General features: G+C 37.9%; 1 protein-coding gene across 8 annotated transcripts in view; it reads left to right on the plus strand.

The window, feature by feature from the left end:
• The window catches only part of ARB2A (ARB2 cotranscriptional regulator A), a 201,303-nt gene that overhangs the window by 109,856 nt on the left and 64,533 nt on the right, over nucleotides 1-26,914 (plus strand). For 7 of the 8 annotated variants that reach the window (XM_083404186.1, XM_083404191.1, XM_083404189.1 and 4 more), the window contains exons 9-10: nucleotides 18,845-18,961; nucleotides 23,899-23,983. In XM_083404186.1, coding sequence (XP_083260312.1) covers nucleotides 18,845-18,961; nucleotides 23,899-23,983 — 202 coding nt within the window. Of the gene's footprint in view, nucleotides 1-18,844; nucleotides 18,962-23,898; nucleotides 23,984-24,068; nucleotides 24,098-26,914 lie in introns of those variants that run through there. The other variant, XM_083404190.1, reaches the window with a different exon arrangement.

Raw genomic sequence — 26,914 nt, forward strand, 5'->3', positions numbered from 1 at the left:
CAACAAATGTAGCTGATATGTAAGAAAGACTGTACAACCTGAAAAAGAGACAAGGCATGGACCAGGAAAATCAGATAGATAGATAGATAGATAGATAGATAGATAGATAGATAGAGTGGTACCTCTGTTTATGAACTTAATTCGTTCCGGAGGTCTGTTCTTAACCTGACGCCATGTTTAACCTGAGGTACTTTAGCTAATGGGGCCTCCCGCTGCCGCCGTACTGCCTCAGCGCGATTTCTGTTCTCATCCTGAGGTAAAATTCTAAACCGAAGTACTATTTCTGGGTTAGCGGAGTCTGTAACCCAAAGTGTTTGTAACCCAAGGTACCACTATAGATAGATAGATAGATAGATAGATAGATAGATAGATAGATAGATAGATGGCTGAGAAGTGCAGAAGTGCAGGGGCCACTCTCTCTGGGTTCTTTTGGAAGTAATTGGTTTTACCTCCCAGAATTCACTCTGCTTGGGGGTTATAGATATTAATAAGGTATATGTTATAATTTTGAGATGTGACTGGCCTACTTTGAAAGGAAGGGCATAAGAAAGTCTCCCTGCGTCTCCCTTGCATTACACATGGTTTGGACAGGAACAGAAATAACATATATTTGTTTTCCAAGTCTCCATCTTGCAATATTTTTTCTTACTCCTCAAGCATTTTTAATTGAAGCACTGGAAATCTTTAGACCTCCATGAAAATGGTCAGTCAGGTACCTGATTATTTGCTTTTTCATACAGTTGGAAAATCCGATGTTTTATTTAACATAGAAAGCATTTGAGCGCACCAATTGTTTTAAAGGTGACACAGCTTAGTGGTGCTATAGTATAAAACGAAACGATCTTAAGGGAAGAGTTGGGTTGACATCCTAAGTTGACATCGCATTTCCCATTTGAAAATTTAGAGTTTAGAGATCTGAAAATATAGTAGCATTTTAATACTCAGTTTCATGACAAACATTTTTATTTTCCTTGTTCTGTCTTTGGTCTTGCACCTGAGCTGTTAGTTACCAAGGAGTTTGGTATGCTGTATTATTTGTTTGGGGGTATCTCTCTTCTATTTGTGCTTACCTAGCTGTTACTCCACTAGTATTCTTATATTACTGTTCTATAAAAGTTGGAGGGTATGTTGATCTTGTTTACAAACATGATAAATTTTAGGAATTTGTTTTCAAAATGAATGATTATTTGTAAAAAAAAAGTGTGTGCAAATATTCAGGAGAAGGATTATTTGTTACTATTTATCCTTTTCAATGAATTATTATATTTGCATTGATGCAGAAAGTAGTCTGCCATCTAAGGTAAATTCAGCTTTACAAATATTTTATTAGTCATATTAAATATGTTTGATACATGTTGAAGGAAGAATAATTCTCTTCTTTCTTTTATATAAGCATTAGCTCCATTGAAGACCCCTTTATAATGAGGATGCAAATAAGTTGAAGCATATATTGAGGGTATATTTAAATGAAAGAGTCAAAAAAAAATTTTTTCAAATGTAATTAAAAGGCAATGATTCATTCCATTTCAAGAGGTACAGAGAAGTGTGCAGAAAGAACTGGATTTTTAAAAACCTAATGCTTTAAAAAGTTTTTATTCTCAGACCAATCTTGCTAAATTAAATATTTAGATTTCTTAATGTTGCTGAAATGATACTGATAGTTCATTGTTATGTTCTTTTAAAACTGTAATTCAGTTTGCCATCTTATACTATTGCTCTGTACAGACCTCCTGTAATTTTCAACTAGCTGTTGAAAATAACCTAGTTTAAGAGTTCAGCTGAGAACGTGAGGGATTCATCATTATATATTTACTGTCTGAGGCTGATATAGCTGTAAGGTTTTTCAGATCCAATTGATCTATTGCGCATGTTCCCTCCCTAGGTTGCAGGACGTGCTTCTATTTGCATAAGGCCCTGGGCAAGGTTCTTTCTTGCATTGATTGGCCTGTCCAAGGGAGCCTGATGTGTTCTTGCATTGATCACTTTGTCTTTTCTTGGAAGACAGTGTTACACTGAGTTCATCTCAAACATTCTAGGGAGAAGGTAAAACTTTACTGCAGATGTCTCAATTTTATTCAGATGTTCCTTTGAGTACAGGTTTGGTGTTTTTCTTCCAGGACACCTGTCTCTTTATTCTAATTTGAATATCTTTCTGCTTTTTGGTGTACTGTAGCCTGCATTATATTGAAAAGTTATGTGAAAAACAATTCCCAGCATGTATACTATTTTTTCCATATTATTTTGGTTCAAAATAATGCATTTTGCTCCTAGCAAAAATAAATTACCGGTACATTTTCTTAAGGATTTAGAAGCCTAGATATGAATTAACTCTGTTTTTGTTGGTGTCTGTTCCCTCTTCCCTTTCTAACCCTGAATTTCTTCAGTTTGAAACGTTATTCTTTTTCTTTTTCAAACAGCTGTAGAATACAGTGGTAGATAGGGATCTCAGTATTGATGTAGATAATGTTTGACTATCATGTACAAGTGAAATTGACAGTTACAAGTGGAAAATGCAACAGAATATTGCAGTGTGAATTCTGTTGTTCAGGGCTCTAGCCATTGCATCTCATTCCCCCCTGGTCCCCCTCCCCGAAACTATCAGTCAGCTTTCTATACCCATTGAGCATTCTCAATCCCCACTGTTCTGTTTGGGATTATTTTTTTCTCCATTTGGGTTTGTGGTGAGGGTCAGGTAGACTGGTGCCTAATTCAGATACATTAAAATCTTGGATTTCTCTATTTTTGGAAACAGCTCTTTTGACCCTGGGACCCTGAAAATTGCCTATCAGTGTGAACCCAGAAATGACCTACCCAAAGAATGAGATAGTTCTCTCTACCCTTTTTGTATCTACCTGTCTTTTTTGTCATCCTCAATTTCCTGCCACTCCTTTCCATTCCTTCTCTGACATGGTTTTCGGGTTTTCCCCCTCTGTCAGTAATCATTTCATGGGGGCTGAGCACAATAGGACATCCCTGACCCCACCTCTCCCCTCCTTTTTTTTACTTCAGCAAGCTTTGAAGCTTTGAACCCAAATCTGCTAATACCACCTTATGTGTGGATGTTGTTGTTTTGACTGCATAAGCAACAGCATGAATTGGCATTAGAATGTAAGATGTGTTCGTCAGGGTAAGACCATATTTTCCAACAATTTCCTTCTATGCTTAATGGTGGCATAAAACTGAAGTCTTAACCCATGATTGAATGACACAAACCTGATTTGAAATTCTGTTTTGAAAGTGTTTACTTGGAAAAAAACTCGATATAGCCATGAGAAGAACCCTGCTGAATCTGATCAAAGGCCTCTCTAGTTTTGCATTCTGTTCCCACAGTGGTCTATTAGTTGCCAGTGAGTCAACTTTTGAAGGCCTGTAGAAAGAACGATTGGTCTTACCTGAAGTGTAGATTTGCGAGTAGGGATGTTGGAGCCAATGAAATGGGTCATGTCCTCCTGCACGTCACGTGATGAGGACATGAACCATCCCATTGGCTCCAGCATCCCACAAGGTGAATCCTGTTTCTTACAATACTACTTGGTGATTATTCTGAACATCAACATTTAGTCAGAACCATACAAATCTGCTAGTGAGAGCCATCATCACTTAATTGATTTTTCACATATCAGTTTTCGCTGCTGAAGACTGTTGTGTTTTAAAAGTGCCTTATATCTTTGGCATTGGGAACTGCTGGACCAAGTACAAAAAACAACACGTAACACAGATCATTTTTGTGACTTCAAGTCTCAATTAATTGACAAAGTAGACCCCATTGCAAAAAGATGCCTTTTATCCTAATGCACACAGTTATATATAAGAAACAAGTGCATCTCATGGACATTTGTATCCCGTTCAAGAATGCATTTTCATACCTATTGGGTGTGGAATCCAGTGAGGTGTGAATGTTATGATCTGTTCATTTCTAATTTCTGTTCTTTCTAGGATGCAAATGATTTCTGGTGGCTCTGAAATTTGTCATAAATACTTTAAATAAAACAATAATTTTTAATTGAAAAATAAGTTGGAGAACCAACATTAAAATGATCTTTTGCGACAATTCAACATAAAATACATAGAGCATGATCCAGTCAAAGTTAAGCGCTTTTCAAATCTAGTTTGATTAGGAAACATTAAAGCATTGTTTCATGAAATCAACAGAATTGCTTCATGCTAACTATTTCACGTTCCTATTTTATTCACATTTGTATTCTGATTTTGTATCTTCATTATAAAAAAAAGGAATTTATTTTAGGGAAATAGGGAATTAATAGGGAATTTTTGTAATTCCCATTTTTAAAAATAGAACTTGGATAAGTGTAATTCAGCCCGTATGTATAAAATACCTCCATTATTATGCAAATACTGTATGAGCATAGCATATCCCAAGATGTCATTTGGCTATTAGGATCTTTAGAAAATGGCCTCTCAAGTCACAAAGCTCATATTCCTCAAGAAAGCAATATAATGCCTTAAAAGTACTATCCTTTTTCTATATGAATAATGAATGTAATAGGAAAAGCCATTATTAAAACGGGAGAATACATTGACCTGTGAGTTGTATGTGAAAACTGCAACTGCATTTCATATTTGTAGAAACTGCTGACAATTCTGCTGCCCTAGCAACTGAGCATACGGAAATATTTTGCAATATTATGTAGTAAAGGAACTATCAGTAATTTTAGCTATCAGTGTAAATATTTTTAATTGGAAGTATTGACAGACTATTTAATGTTTAGGCATATGATGATAATATATCAGGTAATATATTTGACACCATATATTAACTTTTATCATGTTGATCTTTGGTTGATTATATTGGTTAAATACAAAAATCATTTCATGAAGTTAGAAGCTGTTTTCTTTCCAAAGTTAAAATGTATCTTTCAGAACAAACAGGCAGTCAAGCAATTCAGCTGTGATTCAGAAAATCAGAATTGGAAGAATTATCATTGTAGGAATAAGACCAAACAAGTATATGGTAATACAGAAGGTCTGCTTAAATCTATTAAATTATAAAAACCTAAAATAAACTAACATTAGAAAATATTTAAGATTGCTCTGCCTCCTGGGCCTGGCGGGTGGATTGTGTAGTCTATTTTGAGGAATTCCTACAAAATTAGCATTTAATTAGGTGAAGTTAGGCATTCACATTTTTCCACTTAAGGGATATGTTGACCCCATATGGATATTTGTTTGTGGTTTCAAAGGAATGCTTTGCACTTTACTAACTTCACAGGGCCATTGCAAACATTATGTTGGTGACCCCTTAACCAATCACCAGTGCTAAGCAACTGGGAGAGGGCCATGAGATCACACTCACAGTCCCCTCTTCTTTCAGTGCAATTGCCCTGGTCCTTTCCTTGTCTGTTTTAAGCATGGTTATGCATTAACCATGATGCGTGATAATTGGGTTCCTTCTTAACCAGGGCTTGCTAACTAGCTCTAAACTCTACTTAAGTGGGAAGCTTGGCATTAGAATTGGTTGATATCAATGCCAATGTAATATGTAACCATGGTTAAGGGTGGAGGAGGTAATCCACATAGAGGAGGAACTAATATATGGAATATACAACCCTGGGTCTGATATAAAAAAAATGAAGTTAAGTCATTACCAGTGTTATGTCTCTACCACTCCATAAGGGGTAATGACAGGCATCCTTGGTTTTAGAGTCAGAAATACTTTATTATTAATAATTTTTGTATAATATCAACATGTAAAACATCTAGGATTGAATACAACTAAATTATAGGCAGAGTCAACCCATTGAAATCAATGGATTTGCATTAGCCATGTCCATTGATTTCAGTGGATCTGATTAGTTTGATTCATTGCTTTATAGAGGACATATATTTGTGTATATTGCCATAGAAAAAAAATAGTTCTGCATTTGAGATATTATTAGTTGAGTAAAAGGTTATAGGGTGATTATTTTTTCTCCATGCCTTGCAGTGAAACAGTCATGTTTGATTGTCTTATTGTGATAAATATGATGTTCAGTGCTTTGTACCCAAAAGCAGTTGCTTTGTCAATCATATTCAGTATCATGCCTCTTGATTAATATAAAATGAATTAAGTGAGAATGGTCTATTTAAAACAAACAAACATTGCATCATACTCTGAATACTTCAATGTATTGCTTGACGAAATGTTATATTTAAATTTGCTTAAATTTTTATATGGGATTAACCTGGATTATACACAGTCACAGTTGCTCTCAAATGTTACATTAAGCCATTCTTATTTGCCTTTATATTTAGTTTACAGTGATCCAAAGTTAATAGAAAGAGTTGCACTGCTTATTACAGTAAATGTATCTATTTCACGTGGCTGTGGTTTCTATAGTGTAGATGCATAAATCCCTGATATCTCATGACCCTCTTAGATTGCAAAGTTTTACTCCATATTTCTTTTCTGTTTGTGGAAATAAATGAATAAACATATCTGTATTATTATGATGATAATAATGCAGACCCGAGCTGCATACATGGCAAGTACAGTTTTGTGTCGTTGAGACATTCAGTTACAAGTCAAGTTCCTGCCTGTTTAATTATGGCCACAGTATTTTGAACAAGGGAGAAACAACTAGATAATTACTCGAATGTTCAGGAGGACTGCATGAATCTGGTAAAGCTGAACACACCATGTATATATAGTTAGTGGGGAAGATTAAAAATTAAGCGTAGATTATTATTTTTTTAAGATGGCTTATTCTGAAATAATCTTAATTTGCTTCTTAACAATATTTTAAGCAACATTCTAGCACTTCATGATTGAGTAGGCACCTAGTACTTAAGAAATAGTGATTTATGGGGAAAAAACAAAAATAACTATTAGATACATTCTCGCCATTTCCCTTCTGCCACCAGCTTTCTGGCTATATATCTGTATACCCTCATTATAGAGTATGTTTGGAAAATTCTTTGAATTCTTAAACAGTTTTAGGACAATAATTGTTATAACATCAAAGGCCTATTGATGCTGTTAATGCAGAAGGTGTCCCTCCCTATTTCTGCCTGACCCTTTACACAATAGTGCTCTCTTCTTGCAATCATTCCAGCTGCATCCCCAGTGAAAGTTTATGTTCATGACTGTGAGCAGCAAGTGGACACTTTACACTCTTTGCGTATAATGTGAGTGAGTTTCTCATCTCCCTGCAAAGCAAAGCAAAGCATAGTTATTTGTGTAAAATAACAGATAAGCTTGATTAGCCTCAAAGGGACAGCTTCCATTTGGGATTTAACTGTCCCAATATGATACTATATTGGCTGGCATTTAACGTGTATGACTTGGGACTTTATTAATTTTCTAATATGGAAATCAAGGATAATTGTGTGTTTGTGTGGGTAGATAGCTATAGATAACAAACACACATATATTACAATTATATATTGATAAGCTAAGGAAAATAGTAAACCTCTCATTCTCTGATTAGTCTAAGCTGATCCACTGCAACACATCTGATTTTTAACACTACAGTTTGTGCAGCTGAGGTTCTCAAAGCAGTATGATACATCTACCATAAAACAGTTTGTAAAATCAAGGCAAGCACCATATGCATATTATTCTAGACTCCTTTCAGTATCATAAGAACAGCCAGCTGCAGAAGCAGTCTCCACCATCCTTCTGATGGTGAAGAGAATGTGCTATATAGGCTTTAATGCCCCTGTAAAAATATTACAGCTTTGTGCTTTCTGTAAGTAGCACCCCTTTTCAGAACAGTTATTCAAGACGGGGTCCTGATCATAGCAACATCCTTCCTGGTAATAAGAGTCAGTCTTGAGAATATGATTTGGGATGCAGAAGACATGCAGTTCTCCTGGCCCTAACACAAACATTCCCTCATTTTCACATCATGCTAATAAGCATGCATCAAGCTAATCTAATTAGAGGACTTAGGATAAAGATATGAAAAGGGTATAAACTGTGACAGACATTACAATGTATCTTAAAGGCTTCGCATAGGAATTATGTCAATACTAGCTGTCTTCAGTATGCTGTAGAAGTAGCAACATTCAATCAGTGACACTGTTTTTTTTCTAAAATGTTACTGATTAAAATCATTAATTAATTAAACTTATATTTATAGTTTTAAAGTTTCAGTTTCACACAGTATATAACTGCAAATTCATGTTTGCCACCAAATGTACACTTGCTGAGGAGCTGAGACCTCTCCAGCTCCCTGAGGAATCTGACAATGTAAAAAAACACTGTTGCTAGCACCTGTTTGTTGCATTTATGCCTTACATTTTTGGAAATACCTTTAAAATGTCTTGTGAGAAGAGGCACACAGTGACTTTCTTATCCCAAGCATACAATAGAAATTCTTGCTTTTCATTTAGTAATGATGTACTGAATATAAGTCAATTAAAGTTTCATCCAGTTTTACTTAATAGTTACTATGAAGTGTGTAAATACGTAGGTACTGTCACTTTAAGCATTAATGGCTAGCATTTTATCTACTAAACTAATGCTTTTTGTGTGTATTCCATTTTAAACATTAATTTAAAATGCACATTGTAATCTTTTCATAAAGGGCTAATTATTTCCTTTTTAAAATGCAAGGATAAGAGTGAATGTCTACTAATGCTTTAAATGGAAGACTGCAAACATGTGATCTGAATTCATTTCAAAAGAGTTTTGCAGTTTTAATGGAAAAACACTAGTTTGTCAGGCTTTCTATTGTGGTCCATTTGAAAAAATAATTTGACATACATGACTGTCTTGCGCTATCTGAAAGTTGTCTCTTCTGAAAAAGTCCCCCCCCCCCAACACTTTATGTTTTTATGGGGGGTTGTTTGCATTAATTGCATTCCCTTGCTAATGAATTTGGGTGGTGTTCCATATTTATAGAATAACTTGCTTACTCTTTTCAGTGTACTTGGGGGAAAATATTTTTTTAAACCTTAAGACAAGATTACATTCTTATTTCCTATTAAAGGCTTGTTCATGTTTAGTGAAACCTGGCCACTTGGGGTATATTTTTAGGAGAGGGCTATAACATATTACTTATGTACCCGGTCATTGTTACTGAGATAATTTGCTGGAAGGCATCAAAATTAAATTATAAAATTGTTGACATCAGACCCCAACAATGTCTAAATAGGGTTAACCCCCAATTAACAAAAGAAAAGGAGAAAAGTCAGAACATTCATTACAGGTTTAATTATAATATCTGGTTGATTCAAAACCTTCTTACTATGTTCTGGCTATTCCAATTTAGTCATTCAGGCCATGCTGCCTGTATTGTGTATTCAGCAATCCCTATTAGACATCTTCACAGTGAGTGATTCTGCTGGGCTTTCTGACACCCGCTTTCATGCATGGCCTGCTATTCTGTGTGGAAATGTTTTTTTTCTGAGCTGCCTGGAACATTAAAGACATCTTGGCCATGTCAGACTCTTGAGTGAGAGTGTGTGCGTGTGCATACTTTGTATGAGTATACCACATATGTGTATCAGTTATTAGATGTAACTTATTATAATTTTTGTGTTAAACTTATATGTTTGAATATATATTTGCAATAAGTCTTTTGCATATAAACATTTTCTGCGTTATTTTTCATTAAAGATCCCAGTGAATGGAGCTTACCTTTATTCTGATTTCTGTCTGTTGTAAATAACACTAGGGGGCACTGCTTATCCTCCATTGTGGATTTCTTTTGGGACTGTGAGGAAAAACTCAGCTGATTTCTGTAATCTTACTTTAATTAACAATGGTATTCTTATTAAAAAAAAATCCAGACAGTTTAATTCATTGCTGTTTTTGTTTCTAGTGCACTGTCTAATCTAGTGTAGTGTCTAAATGCAGCGTTAGTACAAAGGATGGAGCTATTTGCACTTAAAACAAATACAGAATCAAATGCCCCACACAATAAATAGCATTTTTTTCATTTGAAATGTCATTCTTGGCAAAGCCAGAAGGCTAACTTTGCCCTGTGATGAGGTTTAGATCCCTTGCCAGCTGTGCTTCTTGCTAGCAAGTGTGATTGAACAGCTTTAGAAAACAAGTGAGAAGGAATCACTGAAGAGTTACTGTAATTCCATTGAACAAAGGTCAAGAGAAAGATATGCACAGAACAAGCCTTAGAAGTTTAAAAGCATATATTCAATTACCGAATAATACATCAAAAATTGCTTTCTTGTATAATTAGAACTTAATTGCTGAAATTTCTCATTTCTTCCATTCACAAAATATTTTACCAGTGTATATATGAGCTAGAAAACTGAAAAAGGAAGTAGAAAAACATGTTTCTGTGATTCTGTAGCATTAATAGTTCTAAGTCATAAAGGCCAGAGTTCAATACTGACAGAACATAAGTGAATGCCATAGTTAGTGTTTCTAGTGATTTAATGTAACATTAATGATTATTTAGTCTTCATACTGTTCTTTTCTGTGGCCTATAAATTTCACTAAGATATTATCCAAAAGTTTCAAGAAGGTTGTACAAATATAGCCCATAGGCTACAGCCAACTTTGGCTGATTCTTTACTTACCGTCTGGCAGAGCGCCAAGTTCTCCAGCAGGTAGAAAAAGAAACAACATGTCATTCCTTAATACTCTTGCAGACTCTGGAGGGAACAAAACATTGATTAAGGTTTAATCCTCCCCCAAAATTATTTAGTTAAGTATACCAACAAGTGAGATAATAAAAATGGTCAATGGTGGTGAGCCTTTTATTCAGGGAGGAGAATGTTTGGATAAAAGTACATTATGAAGTTCTTCAGTATATCATTTTTCTCACTGCTACCTAGTGATTAATTTTGTGTTGAGTTTGATATTTGCCTATATAAGTGCTGTGGGATTCTGGCGCATATACATAAATATTTTCATGCAACAGTTAAAATGTATCATTCATGGAAAAATCTCAGTGAAACTAATTGATTGCTGTGAGGAAGATAAACTTCATTTTGATTTTAATATGGGGTTGTATTATTACTTTTGTATATACAATTTTGGCTATAGCAAAGTTCTTAGCTAATTTTGATTTGTACGTGATATACTTGGAACATTTGCTATAGGTATCTACCATTTAACAAGAACAGGTACCATCTACTTTCGTCTTAGCACTTCATAAGGAAAACACTGATTAATCACTACTACAGAGTTATTTCTATTGTATAGTTCAAAATGCTACTTTGTTGGTACTGATGAACTCCAAACTAATGGCCTCTTATAATAGATACCTCATTCCAAGCAGGATGTTTTATTTGCCTATAAATAAAGTTAATTCCAAATCCTGGTGTATTACATCTGAAACGCTGACTGGGTGCGTTCTAGCAAAGAATAACTTGAAATATTACAGTTTGCTGTAGCTAATCGTTTATTACCTCAAGCCAAAGGGAAGCAGTGTTCATGCACAGGCCAAAATGTCTGTAGAGAAGTGGGAAACTGACAGGAAAGGTCTTCGAGATTTCTTCCTGAGGCTTTTGAAAGGAAGGCCAAGGCAAAAAGAAGAAACAGCAGCATCCTCTTGTCACATGAGATCATTTTCTACACCTTTTAAAATGCATGTTGTCACATTTGCAAACCCAAAGTACTGCAATAAAGTAATATTAAAGCATTATAACCATCAAACAACCATGCTTTGGAAATGAGGGGGAAAAAACTTTTCCTGTAACTACTTAAACAAAACTCTGCTCCTAATCTAGGAAAATTACCAAATTATTTGCCCATTGCCACTTAGTTTTATCGTTTGCCAGTAAGTGCTCCACTGCCTCCATTTCTGTGTGAAAATAGCTCATCAGCATCTCTAACCAGCAAGAGCTTTACCATATATCATTATCAGAAACGCCATTGCAGTAGACTTTTATACCAATAAATTTATTTTGAAATTAATAAGGGAAAGTAGTACAGAGACAATGCTTGAGATGGGCTAATAAGCGTGCCCATGAGAGTTTCCTTTTGGAGCACTAAATGAAAGCTTTTGCATTGCTAAAAGGCTACAAAAGTTGCTTAGGTAATAAGATTCTCTCTTATCAGTAAAAATGAAAGGGGGATGGACTGCATAGCTCAAAAGATTGGTAATCAGATTACAAAGTCTTTCACTTCTAGGTCACTGATTCAGCTCTGCCCCCTGTTTAGTAGTGACGAAGAGCTGCTCCCAGCTGATGGCTTTTCAGTGGCCTTTGTTAAATACATCAGTTGTCTCTGTCCAGTGACTAGTGGAGCCAGAATTAGCACACATGTTGACATTTTCAGTTGAGAAAATTTCTGCAAATGAGATGAAATGACCTCCTCATGTATAGAAATATTTCCTTCAGAAAGTGGATAGAGAACATTGATGGGACTATGAGAATGAATTTGCTGTCAGTATTTACCCTGTATCTGGCTTTTTAAGGTTAAAGAGACTTTCTGCAGTACTTGTTTGTCAGTTGCTAAGAGTCCGGCTTTAAAATTAGGTAACTAAAGTGATTCTTAAATTGACCCAAGATGTAATTTTATCATCGTCTTTCCACATTGCAATTATTTTGTTATCTTTAATATGCTTTCTGTTATTCATAAATGCTTCAGCATATACATGTTATAAGTAAAGTTAAAATGAGTATACTTAAAGGTTTGAACAATTATTGAGTAATAGATTATACATGCCTGATACTGTCCAGTTCTCTACCACATAACACCAAATTTGCTATTAGTCTCTGAAGCTGCTGCAAGTAAAATCTTCCTGGTCAAACCAATAGTTTGTTCCTTTTACTTTTGTACAAGGCAGCAAGAGGTTAGAAGCTGGATAAGGGGAGTGTTTAAGGCAACAGAATGAGCAAAAGAATAATTGGTTGTAAGAGTTAATAGGTCAGCATTGGAGGAAATGTGAAGTGTTTCCTTCAGAGACAGATGCGGAACAAGTTGGAAACTACGTATCTTTCTCAGCAGCATGTGGCTATTCAGGATTAGATTTGATTGGAAGGCAATATTAGCTGATAACCAAGTTGGTGGCTGGGCCAAATACACAAACTGGACAAAGGATCTGCAGACAACCTCTTTTAAGTTGTTACGTCTACATATAATTTCTTAAAATGAACTAAGGAAGAAACAAAGGTCAATCAATCTGTTAAATCTGTGATCAAGGGACATATCTTGCAGACCCTCCAAGTGTCCCTATTTTCTAGAGATGTCCCAGATTTAGAGAAGCCGTCCCAGTTTCTGATTTGATCCTGGAATGTCCCCCTTTTCCCTATTTTCATTGGAGAAATTTTGGAGGGTATGGAGTTATCCAACCCCCAAGCCATCTGAAGGCAATCCAGTGTAGGAAAGGGTTTTTTTTAAATGTGTAATGTTTTATTATGTTTTTATGTATGTTGGAAGCTGCCCAGAGTGCTGGGGCAGGCAACCCAGTCAGATATGTGAGGTATAAATAATAAAATTATCATCATGGAATGGGACGTCCCTATTTTCATTGGAGAAATATTGGAGGGTATGATTGGTGTTTTAGTTACAGGCATACGTATATACAGAACTAGATATTTTATTGCTCTTAAAAAGGGTTGTTCCTAGATTTCCTTAGATGAAATAAGCCACTTTTTTATTGTTCAAACTTTCCCTTGGCCAGAAAACATTTAGCAACTGTAATTACTGTAGACTAAAGATTAAGGTACCCCAGACCACTAGGTCCAGTCATGGATGACTCTGCGGTTGCATGCTCATCTCACTCTATTGGCCGAGGGAGTCGGTGTTTATCCGCAGACAGCTTCTGGGTCATGTGGCCAGCATGGCTAAGCTGCTTCTGGTGAACCAGAGTAGCGCATGGAAATGCCGTTTACCTTCCCACTGGAGCGGTACCTATTTATCTACTTGCACTTTGACATGCTTTCAAACTGCTAGGTGGGCAGGAGCTGGGAGCGAACAACGGGAGCTCACCCCGTTGCAGGGATTCAAGCTGCCAACCTTCCAATCGGCAAGCCCTAGGCTCTGTGGTTTAGAGCACTGCGCCACCCGCGTCCCTTTCACTGTAGACAAGATAGATCTTAAGTCAGGGGCAGACTTTGGTCTTTCAGATTTCAGCAGCACCCTGTGCAAGACCAAAATTCAATCTGCTTTCTAGAAAGAAGCTAGGAAGCAAAATCTTTTAGCCAGCAAATGAACTCAGACTTGCAACTGAAGAGTGATTTGTTTCAACATGAGGAATTAGAAAATATCTTGGTCCTAAAGAACTGCTATTTCCCCGTTCTCTTTAGTGCACTTTATTCTGTCAGATTTTCTAGTCACTAGAATCTCCATAGGTTGCCCAGGTAGGCCCAGCAGCAGTCAATCAGGAAAACTATGTACTTTTCAAATTAATATAGTGTAGACTTAATTATCCCAGATGTTTTGGTTATCTCTCTCACCATCACCAAACACACATGCAGCAATCTAATAAACGGGGGGTGGGGGTGGAAAATGGAGGTTTAGGGATAGGAGATTATTATGAAAAGTGCTAAAAATAATGCCATTATATATTTTTGTTATCCAGCTACATTTATAATACTGCATATAGTGCTGGTTTCCCCCAGCCACCTGAAAAAGTTATAGAGCTGAAAAGGATATAGGAAAAGGCAACTGCAATGATAAATGCATTGGTGCACATTATTACAAGGGTAATTTGTTTTTTATTTAAGTTTAGTTTTTAATTTAGTGCAAAAGACAGTTACACAAACATGATCAAGATTTTCAAAATCAGGAATAGTATAGAGTATGGGAAGACTGGATAGAACCTCCCCACCCCTGCTAATATTATTAACATTCACATTGATCCAGTGAAGTTATAAGAGCTTCTTTTTTTGCAGGAGACAAAATAAACTAGTTATACACAGTTATTTTAAATGAGTTGTATACAGTGGCTATACAAATTGAAGGTGACTTGCGCAACCATTCTTTTGCTTCCCCTCCTCTCCCCTTTCTCCCCCAAAATCCTCTCCTGAGGGTTGCAGGGCTAGGGGAGATACAGGCTGCATTTGGCTGGAGGAATAACCCAAGTCAGGCCAAGGCATTTTGCCCTGCCTGAGCTTTGCTCAAACAAGCTTCATCCATACCATTTTGGGTGGTTCTAGAGAGGTTTGGGGAGAAGGGACACGGGTGGCGCTGTGGGTTAAACCACAGAGCCTAGGACTTGCCGATCAGAAGGTTGGCGGTTTGAATCCCCGCGACGGGGTGAGCTCCCGTTGCTCGGTCCCTGCTCCTGCCAACCTAGCAGTTCGAAAGCACTTCAAGTACAAGTAGATAAATAGGTACCGCTCCGGCAGGAAGGTAAACGGCGTTTCCGTGCGCTGCTCTGGTTCGCCAGAAGTGGCATAGTCATGCTGGCCACATGACCCAGAAGTTGTACGCCGGCTCCCTCGGCCAATAAAGCGAGATGAGCGCCGCAACACCAGAGTCGGTCACGACTGGACCTAATGGTCAGGGGTCCCTTTACCTTTAGAGAGGTTTGGGAGGAAGTAAATGGGTTGCAGAGAGGAGAGGAAGCGGTACTGGTTGCACAAGCTGTCTACTCACACAAGCAAGTGACTCAATGTCCTAAAAAATAGAAAAGTTTCTGTAGTGTAAATCTATTACTAGTTATTAGCCATGCAAGCTGAATACAATTTCTATGTTCATAGGCAACATGCCTCAGAGGACAAGAGCCAGGTAATAGGAAAAGCTATTGTTTCAGTCTTCTGTGATATTCCAAGAGATATTTGGCTGTCCATTGCATAAAGCTGATCTAAGCAGAAGTAGGACTAGATTCATGTTACTCATTTTTAAAAGCTATTTACTTCAGGGATTTAAACATTAAAATAAAAATGAGGAATGAAATGCTGCTGCTTTGTGATTTTACATGTTATCTCATTCTGGATAAGTAAGGACTGCTTTTGACGAGTAGCTTTGATTTGAAATTTGTAAAATAATGAGAATTCTCAAGCTCTACATCTAATGTTGTATCTCTGCTAAGCAATTCCACTTTGGACATTACACAGTGTTTTGCAGAAGCCCAAGGCATGTATATACTCATTGGTCACTCATTACATCAACTAAGTCATCAGAGCTTCTCTATCCTTCTTAAAGGCCTTCAAGTATTGTATGCTTGTGCCCAATGGTAGTACTGGTGAACATGGGAATTGCTGACACCTTGTGGTCTTATTCCATATTTCCAGTGTTTGGCAGATCATTGGAACTTAGTTACAATGAACTTTAGCTGAGTTTGGGCCCTTAAATATTAAATCTTATTATTACCAATCTTAAAGGGCTCCAACCTAGTTAAAGTTAGTTCTGACTACAGTTGCATTGATTTCAACTGGAATTAGTTACAACTAACTTTTGTTGCATTGAGGCTCTCATCTATGAATCGTGAAGAAACAATATCTTTCCAAATGATATTTTAGTTAAAGATATGGAATTAGGTTGCGTCACAGGTATCCTGTGATATTTTAGTTAAAGATATGGAATTAGGTTGCGTCACAGGTATCCTGCATCTAAAGTGATTTATGTCACCTTAGTTTAGTTTCAGGTATATCTTTTGTAAATAGATCTCATTTGGGTATTTTCTACATTACAAGCAAATATTTGAAGACACAATCTTCTGGCATTCTTTCCTTGGTTATTTCTATATTGAAGACTCCTCTCTTTTATTTTCCAGGATGTCAGTCAAATACAGGGAAGGTTGTGGGTTTTTTTAAGAGTGTACTTCTTCCTAACTGCTGTCCTAGTGAAAAGTGTGCTCTCATTGAGTTCCTTTTAAGCCTTCAGCCATCACAAACATTTTTTAACAGAAATCTCTCTCTCTCTCTCTCTCTCTCTCTCTCTCTCACACACACACACACACACACACACACACACTTTGGTTGGGTTGGTGTATTTATCAGTAGGGAGATTCAGCTTTATAATTAAGGCATGTTGAATACTTTGTTAAAACCTTTATTCAGAATCATCATAAAACCATGTTTCTCAAACTTGGGTCTCCAGCTGTTGTTGGACTACAATCCCCATCATCCCTAGCTAGCAGGACCAGTGGTCAGGAATGATGGGAGTTGTAGTCTAACATCAGCTGGAGACCCAAGTTTGAAAAACACTGTCATCAATAGATATTAGATGTCCTATCACTCCGGTTTGGTCTAGAAGATTTCTTGTGATGGGGAACGGTACAAACTGTCCAAATTTCAGACTTACAACACTTTACATATGAGAGGTAGACAATATTTATTTTATGCCATGCATACACAGTGGCAGGTACCACTCTAACGTGGCTCTTTTTGAGTCCTGCAGCTTGTTAGAGGTGGTATTAGGGCTACAGTAGAGGTCTAACCAGTCATATTTGCCAGGAGAAAGGCTTACACGAGAATGTGTAAAGGAAATCTGGCAAAGCTGTAAAACTCAGCTTTGGGGGAGCTCGCTAGGACTTGGTTTACAAATCTGGAGATTTCACATGTTCTTTGTTTCCAAGGCTCAGGGGTTTATCTGAGCTGTGCCCTATTCAAACACTCCTGAGAGCTATGCTCAAATAACTACATAGTTTTCTGGAGCCTTAAAAATCAACTACTGGTGTTATTTTTTTCTGTTTTCGCACAGCTGCGTATCTGATCTGTGGTTAAGATTTGAAGGGCAATGGAAAACTTACTGAAAAATTGGTGCTTTTCAACAATTTAAAAGAGTAGATGCACAAGAGACTGCCAACTTATGAGCCAGGAAAATATTCTCAGAAAACAGTTCTTGAAGAGTTCTCTGAGGAAGGCTTGTAAATACTAAATCCTTTCAAATTGAGCTGAAGTGTTATATGCAAAAGGAGCTTCCCAATGTCATCAGGCTGCCCAGTGTTGGGGAAAAAAACCTTGTACTAGATGAACCTTTCATCTGATCCAACAAGACAGTCCTCAAATTAATGATGAAAAGAACCATGAATTTGGTCATCTTTTAAGCAAGGGCGACTACAATCACTTAGTGCTGACTGTACCAGTAACTAGTAATCCAGGAAAAGCATTACACATTGTTAGTACATGACCCATGTGTTCCCATCCAGAGAAGATGTGTGTTTAAAAATAAATCCAACAGATGTTTGCTTCTAAACTCAGCTAATCATCACAAATATATAGCCAGGTACATTGATTGTGTAAAACTCACCCTTTGTATATAATAACAAAGATTCTGGTTTAGATAAATGGGCCACTGCTCTGATATGACATGAAAATACCTATGTTCACATTACATTATAGTGATGGTATTTTTGTCTTCTTTAGCTAAGGGTTTAAAGTATAGTCGAACTCAATAAAATATAGTAATTTTAAAATGCTGAGTTAGCCATAACAGCAAATTCAATGAACATTAAGTTGTACCCAATGAAAAAGAGCAAAACGAAGATGTTTAGTACCATTTTACCCACCCAATACATAGGTTATATATACTCTTTTTTATCATTCATTATTTCAACAAATGTATCTTCTCTTATTTTTTTATTTTGTTTTCTAATGCTGTGTTCTCTGTTGTACACTATTATTATTTGAAAAATTCTTTTTGTGCTAATTCATAAAACACAGTTTAAGAACATAGAATAGGACCGGTCAGCACATAATGTTAAACTATGGCTTGTTTAAAGAAATGTAAGTGTAGCTTGTTTCTGTGAGTGAACTTGACCCTGGGTACCAGCAAAACAAGATCATAAACAATAGTTTGAAGTCCCTTTGTGAATCTTGGCTTTCCTTTACTGTGGTTTATCATTTTTATGTCATAAATTTATTTTATTTCATAAAATTTATATACTGCTTGATTGTAGAAACCCTCAAGCTGTTACCCATCCCTTTTAATTCTAGAATCGATTCCTGTGAAAAGCAAAAAGACTTGAGTAGTTTGGCGAGCTTAAAGTTAGACGCATTTGCACTTTAAGACTTTTTGGATTTGTGTTTTCTACAGATGATTCAACGAGAGGCAGAAGTAAAGAATAAAGTTACTGCTGTGGCATTGACGGACTCAGTTCACAACGTGTGGCATCAAGAAGCTGGCAAAACTATTCGAGAGTGGATGCGAGAGGTGAGGCTTGATTCTGGTGTGTGTGCTGGCAAACCTAATCTTTTCCAGTTTTATTATGCTCATTGAAATTTACCCTGTGGCCTGAACATAGTCTCTTTTCCTTTCATTTATGTAATCGGTATGTAACTATATTTGGATCCTCAAATCCTATGAGCAGAACTCTGTTGTTTCCTGCTTGCAGAAGAAGGGGAAGGTGATTTTTGATGGATCCCCTAGGCCCTGCTAAATCATGTGCCCCTTCTCCAAAATAAATACGTACTGGAGCAGGCTTCCTCAAACTTGGCCCTACAGATGTTTTGAGACCACAATTCTCATCATCCCTGACCACTGGTCCTGCTAGCTAGGGATCATGGGAGTTGTAGGCCAAAAACATCTGGAGAGCCAAGTTTGAGGAAGCCTGCTCCCTGTATTGAGGAATACTACAGAAGAATAAGGGGGCATCAGATGCAGAGCAAAGTGGGAAAATCTTCTCCCCCTTTTTTCTCCAGCAGAAGTCCCCACTGGATGAAATACCACTTGTGGAAGGTCAAGTCAGGATCCAAGTCATAAAAAGGGAGGAAATGACTTCAGGATGACTTCAAAGCTCATTAACTCCCTTTTCTCTGATTCTGGCACTTAAGTTCTTTGTAACTGAAGAGTATTTTTTGTGGCTCTTTCCTTTGTGAATCCTTGAACAGTGAGATGCCAACCTTGTAAAGTAAATACAGTGGTACCTCTGGTTATGTACTTAATTCATTCCGGAGGTCTGTTCTTAACCTGAAACACCACTTTAGCTAATGGGGCCTGCCGAGTGGCCGCCACGCGATTTCTGTTCTCATCCTGAAGCAAAGTTCTTAACCCGAGGTACTATTTCTGGGTTAGGAGAGTCTGTAACCTGAAGCGTATGTAACCTGAAGCGTATGTAACTCGTGGTACCACTTTATGTAGAAATGTACATACATTTCTTGTTGTACCAGGACGGTGTGTGCTTTTACGTAACATATTCATAAGACTGAAGTACAAGGGTCGCAAGTTTCACTTTTAGGTTGACCAAACACTGGTTAACGCACATCAGTGTGCCTACTATGTGGCAGTATGGATGATGAAGAGGGTGCATTTTGCAGCCTGTGCTGTCTCTTTAAGTAGCTGGTTGACAGAGCTCTTTCAGATAGTGCAGGGTTGTTGACTCCCACCAGAGCCTTTCAACCAACCGATTACATTTTGAGGATAAAGTCACTTGACACACACACCCCAAAATCCATGTCTTCTTTATGCTTTACCCCATTCTTCTTGGCTTATTAAATTTGACCGGTTGCATCCAGAGCAATGTCAACCCAGTGTAAGAAAAAGGCAAACAGAACCACGATGAATATGTTCTACCTTCACTGTCAAAGGCAGTATGCTTCTGAATACCATTGTCAAAACAGCTGAAGGAAAGAGTGCTGTGCTCAGGTCCTACTTGTGTGTATCCCACAGGCATCTGATTGACCACTATGAGAACTGGATGCTGGACTAAATGGGCCACTGGCTTGCTCCACCAGGCTCTTCTTATGCTCACTTCATGAGGGACCAATGCCTGTCACAGTGGTATGGACACTCCTAAAGAAGCTGGCCCTAGATCTGTTTGCCTTAGACTAACTACTAACCAGTTACAAATGCCCACTTTCAAGATAAGGTGGTAGAGAGGGTTGTGGAAGGTCAACTGCCAGAATTCTTGGATCATATGGATTACATAGATCAGTTACAATTGGTTTAGCCCTGGCCATGAGGCTAAATTGGCCTTGGTCTCCCTGGTGGGTGACCTCTGCTGAGAACAGGACAAGGAACCTTGCTCCTTCTTAATCTCTCTGTGGCTTTTCATACCATTGATGTTGGTATCATCCTGGATTGGGGAACTGTGTTATAGCGCTTCCAGGCCTACTGTTGAGGCCAAGTCCAGAAAATAGCATTGGGAGAGAACTTCTTGACCCCATGGCAGTTATCTTTATGGTGCAAGGCACTATTTTCTCCACAATGCTGTTTAACCCCTATGTGAAGCTATTGGTCGTTTTCATCTATCTAGAAAAGCTTGCTGAAACAAAAATGTATCCAATTGTTTCTGGAAAGTACAGATAGTGGGCATCTGCCGTATCTCAGCAGTGATGCTGTTCCACAAAATGGGGCAGTCACACTGAGGTGGGAAACTAGTGTAAGATATGGTGCAGCAGGGCTGCTTATTGAGTGGGAATTGATGAAAAATGCCAACGCCTTAGGTAAATGGAGAAGCCATTTAGGATTTCAGCCAGTGTCAGCTAGTTGGCCCAGTGCTATTAATCAGGATTGAATGTTAGAGTTTATTTCGTAAAATATTATTTGTAACCTTAATGTTTCTGGTTTAACCATTTAGTTTTACAGATCATGGTAAGGACAGAGGATTGTCTAGGATAAAGGCTGACAACTCTGACCTGAAATACATACACACAAAAAGAAAGAAAACCCCCCCAAACTTCTAAAGCCTTTGTTAGAAAATCCAAAGTTGCTTTATGAGAACTCGGAACATTAAATACACGCCATAAGGAAATATATATATATTTAATTTAAGTCTCCCATTTTGAATCTGATAACTAATTGTTCTCTGAATACATTTAAACATGACATGTTCATTATCTTTTATTTCATTCTCAGAAAGTGGATCTTAAAGAATAAGAATAATGGCTAGTGAATTAAAATATGGATGGGATGTTAAAGAATCTCATATAAGTATTTTTACACTGTGAAATTCAGGTGATTGTTACTAAAACTATATCTTGTCACCTGGGTATATTTTTACTTCACTGGGCTTAGATCTAGTGGTAGAATGAATAATAATTAAAATCTTCTCTCAATTGCTTTGTGTATGTAGTGCTAATTGCTGTCATTGAAATAATTAATAGTTAAAATAGCAATTCTTCATTTCATCTATCTACCCTATATCATGAGCTGCCTATTTTTAGTGCCAATAGAAGTCATAATTTTTGAATTTATTAGGCACTGTGATGACTGATAAAACAAATCTTCCACTTTCATATCTTTACTTTGCATTTGAGAATACTTAGTTCTTACAGGCAAGTGGCACATTGTATATAAAACTAGTTAATTGTCTTCAAATCTTCTGTATTATCTCAAATTCTCTGATGTAACGTTCTATCAGTAATAATATTAATTTTACCTATATCAAATGAATATAATACTTCATAAAAATTCCACTACTTTTGTAATTTACTACTGTGCTACAGTTCCACAATCAGCTGTTAATTAAAAACTGGCATGCAAATTATAAAATGTGCATCTTAAAGCCTTTGTGAAATATAGAAATATTGCCATCTTAACATTTTAGTGAAAAGATAACAAACACACTAGCCAGTTATATTTTTAACTGTTTTCATGGGTTTTTCACACAGTTCAATGGTTTTACTGATCTACTGTTTCTTACAAAAATCTGCCATGCTTTGTGAACTTCACTTTCTAATCTCATACAGCAACCCTTCCTTTATGTTCTTCCTGCTCTCCCTGGTCCCAGAACAGTAGGGTTGCCTTGACAAATCTATTCAAAAGCCATTCCTCTGCCTTTATTGGTGGGGATTGGAGTCTTTGAAATTCTCCCCTCACTGCAACACAGCTGACATCTTCTTCCAGACAGAATGAATTAAGGAACTACAATAAGACACTTGATCTACCAGTCAAGGATCTTTCCACAGTGAGGACGGATTCCATGGTGCACAACTAGGGCAGCAAGCATCTAAAAATATACAATACATGCTTGTTTGCAAGGAAGAACAATCGGCCATTTTGAAACAATGATTAATGGGATTTTTAAATAAAATTCTTCAGTAAAAATATTTACACATTTGTTTGGCTGTATGTTACAAGAGTATTTCTGTGTTTTAATGTAGCTATTTGATTTTTAAAAAGTGAAATGAAAATTCTTAACATTTTAACAAAAGCTTTTGTAGATTGTTATTCTACAGGAAAAAAATTGTGAATGAAATATTAAATGAAATAATGATTTGCCCATTTTATAAATATGTTTAATATGCAAATTTAGCAATTAAGTTGTAAAGTAAAGCAACTGGGTTATTCTTATTTTGATTTTGATTCTGATTATGTATTCTGTGTTTCTGTATCATGATTTTATCCTGTAAACCGCCCCGAGATCTACTGGTATAGGGTGGGATAAAAATTTAATAATAATCATCATCATAATAAAGCAGAATATAACTGATACTGTTTAGCCAAAGATGTAGATTAGAAAACTGTTTAGCCAAAGATGTAGATTAGAAAACAAAATGTAAAAATAAATGTAGTGTATTTCCGTAAAGAGAAACTTTTACATTTAACCTATCAGTACTGTACTAATATGGGAACAAAGTTTTCTTTAATATATTTCCTTACATACAGCTTTACAGCCACTCTCTGACTGGTATATATGTAAACAAGAGATAAATGATCATTAATTAATGGTCAATTAATTAAGCTGTTGGCAGCTTTGCGGGGCAGAGCCTGTCCTCCGCCATAGCAGCTGCAGTATCGGGAGGTTTCCTGCCAGAGAGAAGAGTCCCTGGTCTCTCCCTGTGGTTGGATAGATTGAGTTAGCCTACCTGCCAGATTGGACCAATGGCAGGCAGTCTCACTTTGGGGGGTGGGTCTGACTGGGTCCACAGAGAACTCCACTCATATCCACTCCCCCAGGGATCAAAAATGAGCGTGTCTCATACTGGCTCACTGCATTGCCTTTTTTTTGCATCTCCCTCCCACCCTCCCTATTGTTGTGCTTGTTTCTACCCCAGGATGATAGCTACTTCTTGTTGAGCTTCAGCTCACAAACTGCAGTTGTCACCTTACTCTGGCATTGCAATCCCTATTCTTAAAATCTGGCAGTTATGGATACATAAAGTTCTGAATAAATGCTCTTATTCAAATTTGTCTCCCTTCAATTTCAGAACTGCTGTAATTGGGTGTCAAGTTCAGATCCTCTAGATACATCAGTAGAGTCCATGTTACCTGACTGTCCACGTGTCTCTGCAGGTATGCAAACTCTGAACCAGAAGTGAAACTTAAAAGTTTGTATTGTTATATTTTTATTGTAGATGCTTGTTTCTGCTTTCTATAGGACATATATACTGAAACGATACAATATAAATGATGATCCAGTTACAGCACCATATTTGCTACTAAAGTCAGCTTTCAGAGTGCAAGTGGAAGTTTACTTATTTACTTACAAGAAAGTTCCCCACTCCGTGTTTTTACCTAATCTAATTCCAACACCATTAGCCTTCAGGATTTTAATGTGGGAATAGAACAGTGAGATCCTAGCACTTTTGTTGATGAGTTGAAGGCATACTAACTGAGGATTACCTGTCTGCAATTCCTTTCAGAGATAAAAGCATATTTAATATATTGTCAGGAAGTATTTTTCTCATCCCAGGGCACTAAACCTTTCCATTGTATCCTGCCTGTACTTGTCTTTTCTCACCCATTGCTGTGGGATGCTGCAGTATTTGAAGGTCACCCGAGCCTCTCTGTAACATTCCTAGACATACCGTGCTTCTTTCCAGAAAACATAGAACATCATAAAATAAAATGCTCCTTTTAACCCCACCTCTAAATTCCAGGAGGAACCAGAAGTGGAGCAGGATCTGCATACAATTCAGCAAGGTGGTAGCAAGGGTTAACTCTCACTTCATTAATGAAGTGCAAATTGCTAAGGATTAGAATACAATTACTCCCAAGCAGCTGAGTTCACACTTCATCTGAAGGTGGATTGCTGGACTGGTAAACTGCAAGTGTGAATTAGTTCTATGTCTCTTGAGCTGCAAGAAATCATTATTACTATTCGGGGTGCGAGGAATTCTAGTTGGAATTTCTGCAGCTCCCCTTTTGGATACTTTCTTAGACTGTGACTGAATGTTAGGCCTCATATTATAAAGGGGTGTTGCTATACAACTGATTTGCCTTTATTTCTTCAGACTTGTACTTCTTCAGAACATACAAAGAAAAAACGATGTGCTTGTAACACACTTTTAGTTAATCGTTGTGGACACAGCAGCCTATGGCAGCCACTAGACCTGGTGGGGTGGCTAGGAGGTTGCAATGGCATGGTCAGTGGGATTATGGGCATGAATCCAATGGGAGCATGGCCAAACTGTTCTGGTCTCCTCCCTTTTTTCTTTTTTTTTTTCTTTTTTGCTCTTCCAAAAATACTGTGGACACCTAAGAATTACATTTTTATAAATACTGTTGCATGCCACCCAGAGTCTCTGAGCAGTGCAAGATTCTGGGAGTTCCAGGCACCATTCCTTCAGAATAAGGGACAGTGGAGACTATGGTGTCTTTAGGATACACAATTTATTTACTTATATATAAGGATTCCGGAGAGCGTCCCGGGATTGGGAGAGGCAGCCCATCTTCTGGGGAAGAGAATCAGCGTAGCACCAGTGGAGAAGGGGGGCAGATGGGGGAAGCGGCGAGGCGGTCCCATGACTCCTTGCCGGGGACCAGCGGGGAGAGTAGGGGTCCTCCGCTGCCTACGCCCTCCTTGCGCAGGAGGCTTTCGCGCAGAGAGAGTAGGAGAAGACTAGGCGTCAAAGAGCTTCTTTGCTGGAAGAAGTTTAAGAAACGCCCACTGACGGATTCTGCCAGCCATTGAGTCAGCCACGGGTGAGTGGCTGTCCGGACAGAAAAGGTTCACTTAGGCAACCCAGCCAGGTGTTTGCACCGGCTTACGCACGAGCAACCCCTAGAACCATTACACTCCTCCTCTACTTAACAATGGCTCAGCACTTTAGGGACCTCACAGAGTTAATAGCCTGGGAGGGTGGGGAGCTGGGCCCCTTCTTTTCTTCCCAACCCTATACTGCATTTAGCACCAATGTCTCACAACAAATGTAACTGAAGAACCTAAAGAAAGAGACAATGCATGTGTTTTTTAAAACGAGGGGAAATTATTATTCTTTTAAAGAAGAAAAGGAGTTTGTGGCAGCCCCCGGTATTTAAAGAGCCCCCACCCTTGTTATATCGTTAGAACCAGAACTTAAACCTATGAAATTAGAAAAGAACAAAAAAGATCAATGTTTGGTCCACATCCTAGGTACCGCACCCTCACTAAACGAGACCGTATGGATGATTCATTAAACGATTGTAGGATGACGTGTACCTGAGCTTATGGCCTCAAATTATTTTTATCTTATATGCTGCTTTATTACAAAAATGACGACTAGACTACTGATTCGAAAATCCCAGTGGAGGAGCTTCATGCTCCAGTACCGGGGGGTGGAGAGCAGGCTGGGGCGGGGCTGGCGCATGACCCAGGGGTGTGGTGCACCACCCACAGGGGCATGATGCACACCCTGGGGGTGTGGCGTGCATCCTGGGGGCATGGCGCCTGGTGGAGGCAGATGCGATGTCACCCCACCGGGATCATGCTGCCAAAGGCGGTGTGCTCCCCCCGCACTCCTCTTCCTCTGCCAGTGCAACCACCCACTCCAGAACCCACTGCTCTCAACTGACTCTCAACTGCCTCTCATTCAAACTCCCTTTCAAATACTCATCCAATCATCACTCACTACCAGAATTCCACAATCTCTCTTTCCCCCTCCCTCCTTAACATTCCCATAACAATTCTGATACAATTACCTTAATAACCCTGTTAACATTCAATATTTTATACACACTGTTCCCTATAACCATACTGTTAGAAGCACTTGAGCTTCCCATTCCCGGTTCCTAGGAAAAGGGGTTAAGCAAACTGCAGGTTCTCTATCCCTGTTCTAAAAACCAGGTGTTTTCCCTCAAATGATCCTGGGAATTGTAATTTGTTAGGGTTTCTGGGGATTGTAGGTCTGTGAGAGGGAAGCCACAATGGCACGAATCATTTCAGGGGAAGTCGTGCTTTAAATGCGCATTGGATGCTCTTTAAAACATAGCATCATAAAATTGTAGAGTTGGAAGGCACCCCGA

Source organism: Podarcis tiliguerta, assembly GCF_965153285.1.
Source record: "Podarcis tiliguerta genome assembly, chromosome: 11".
Taxonomy (NCBI): domain Eukaryota; kingdom Metazoa; phylum Chordata; class Lepidosauria; order Squamata; family Lacertidae; genus Podarcis; species Podarcis tiliguerta.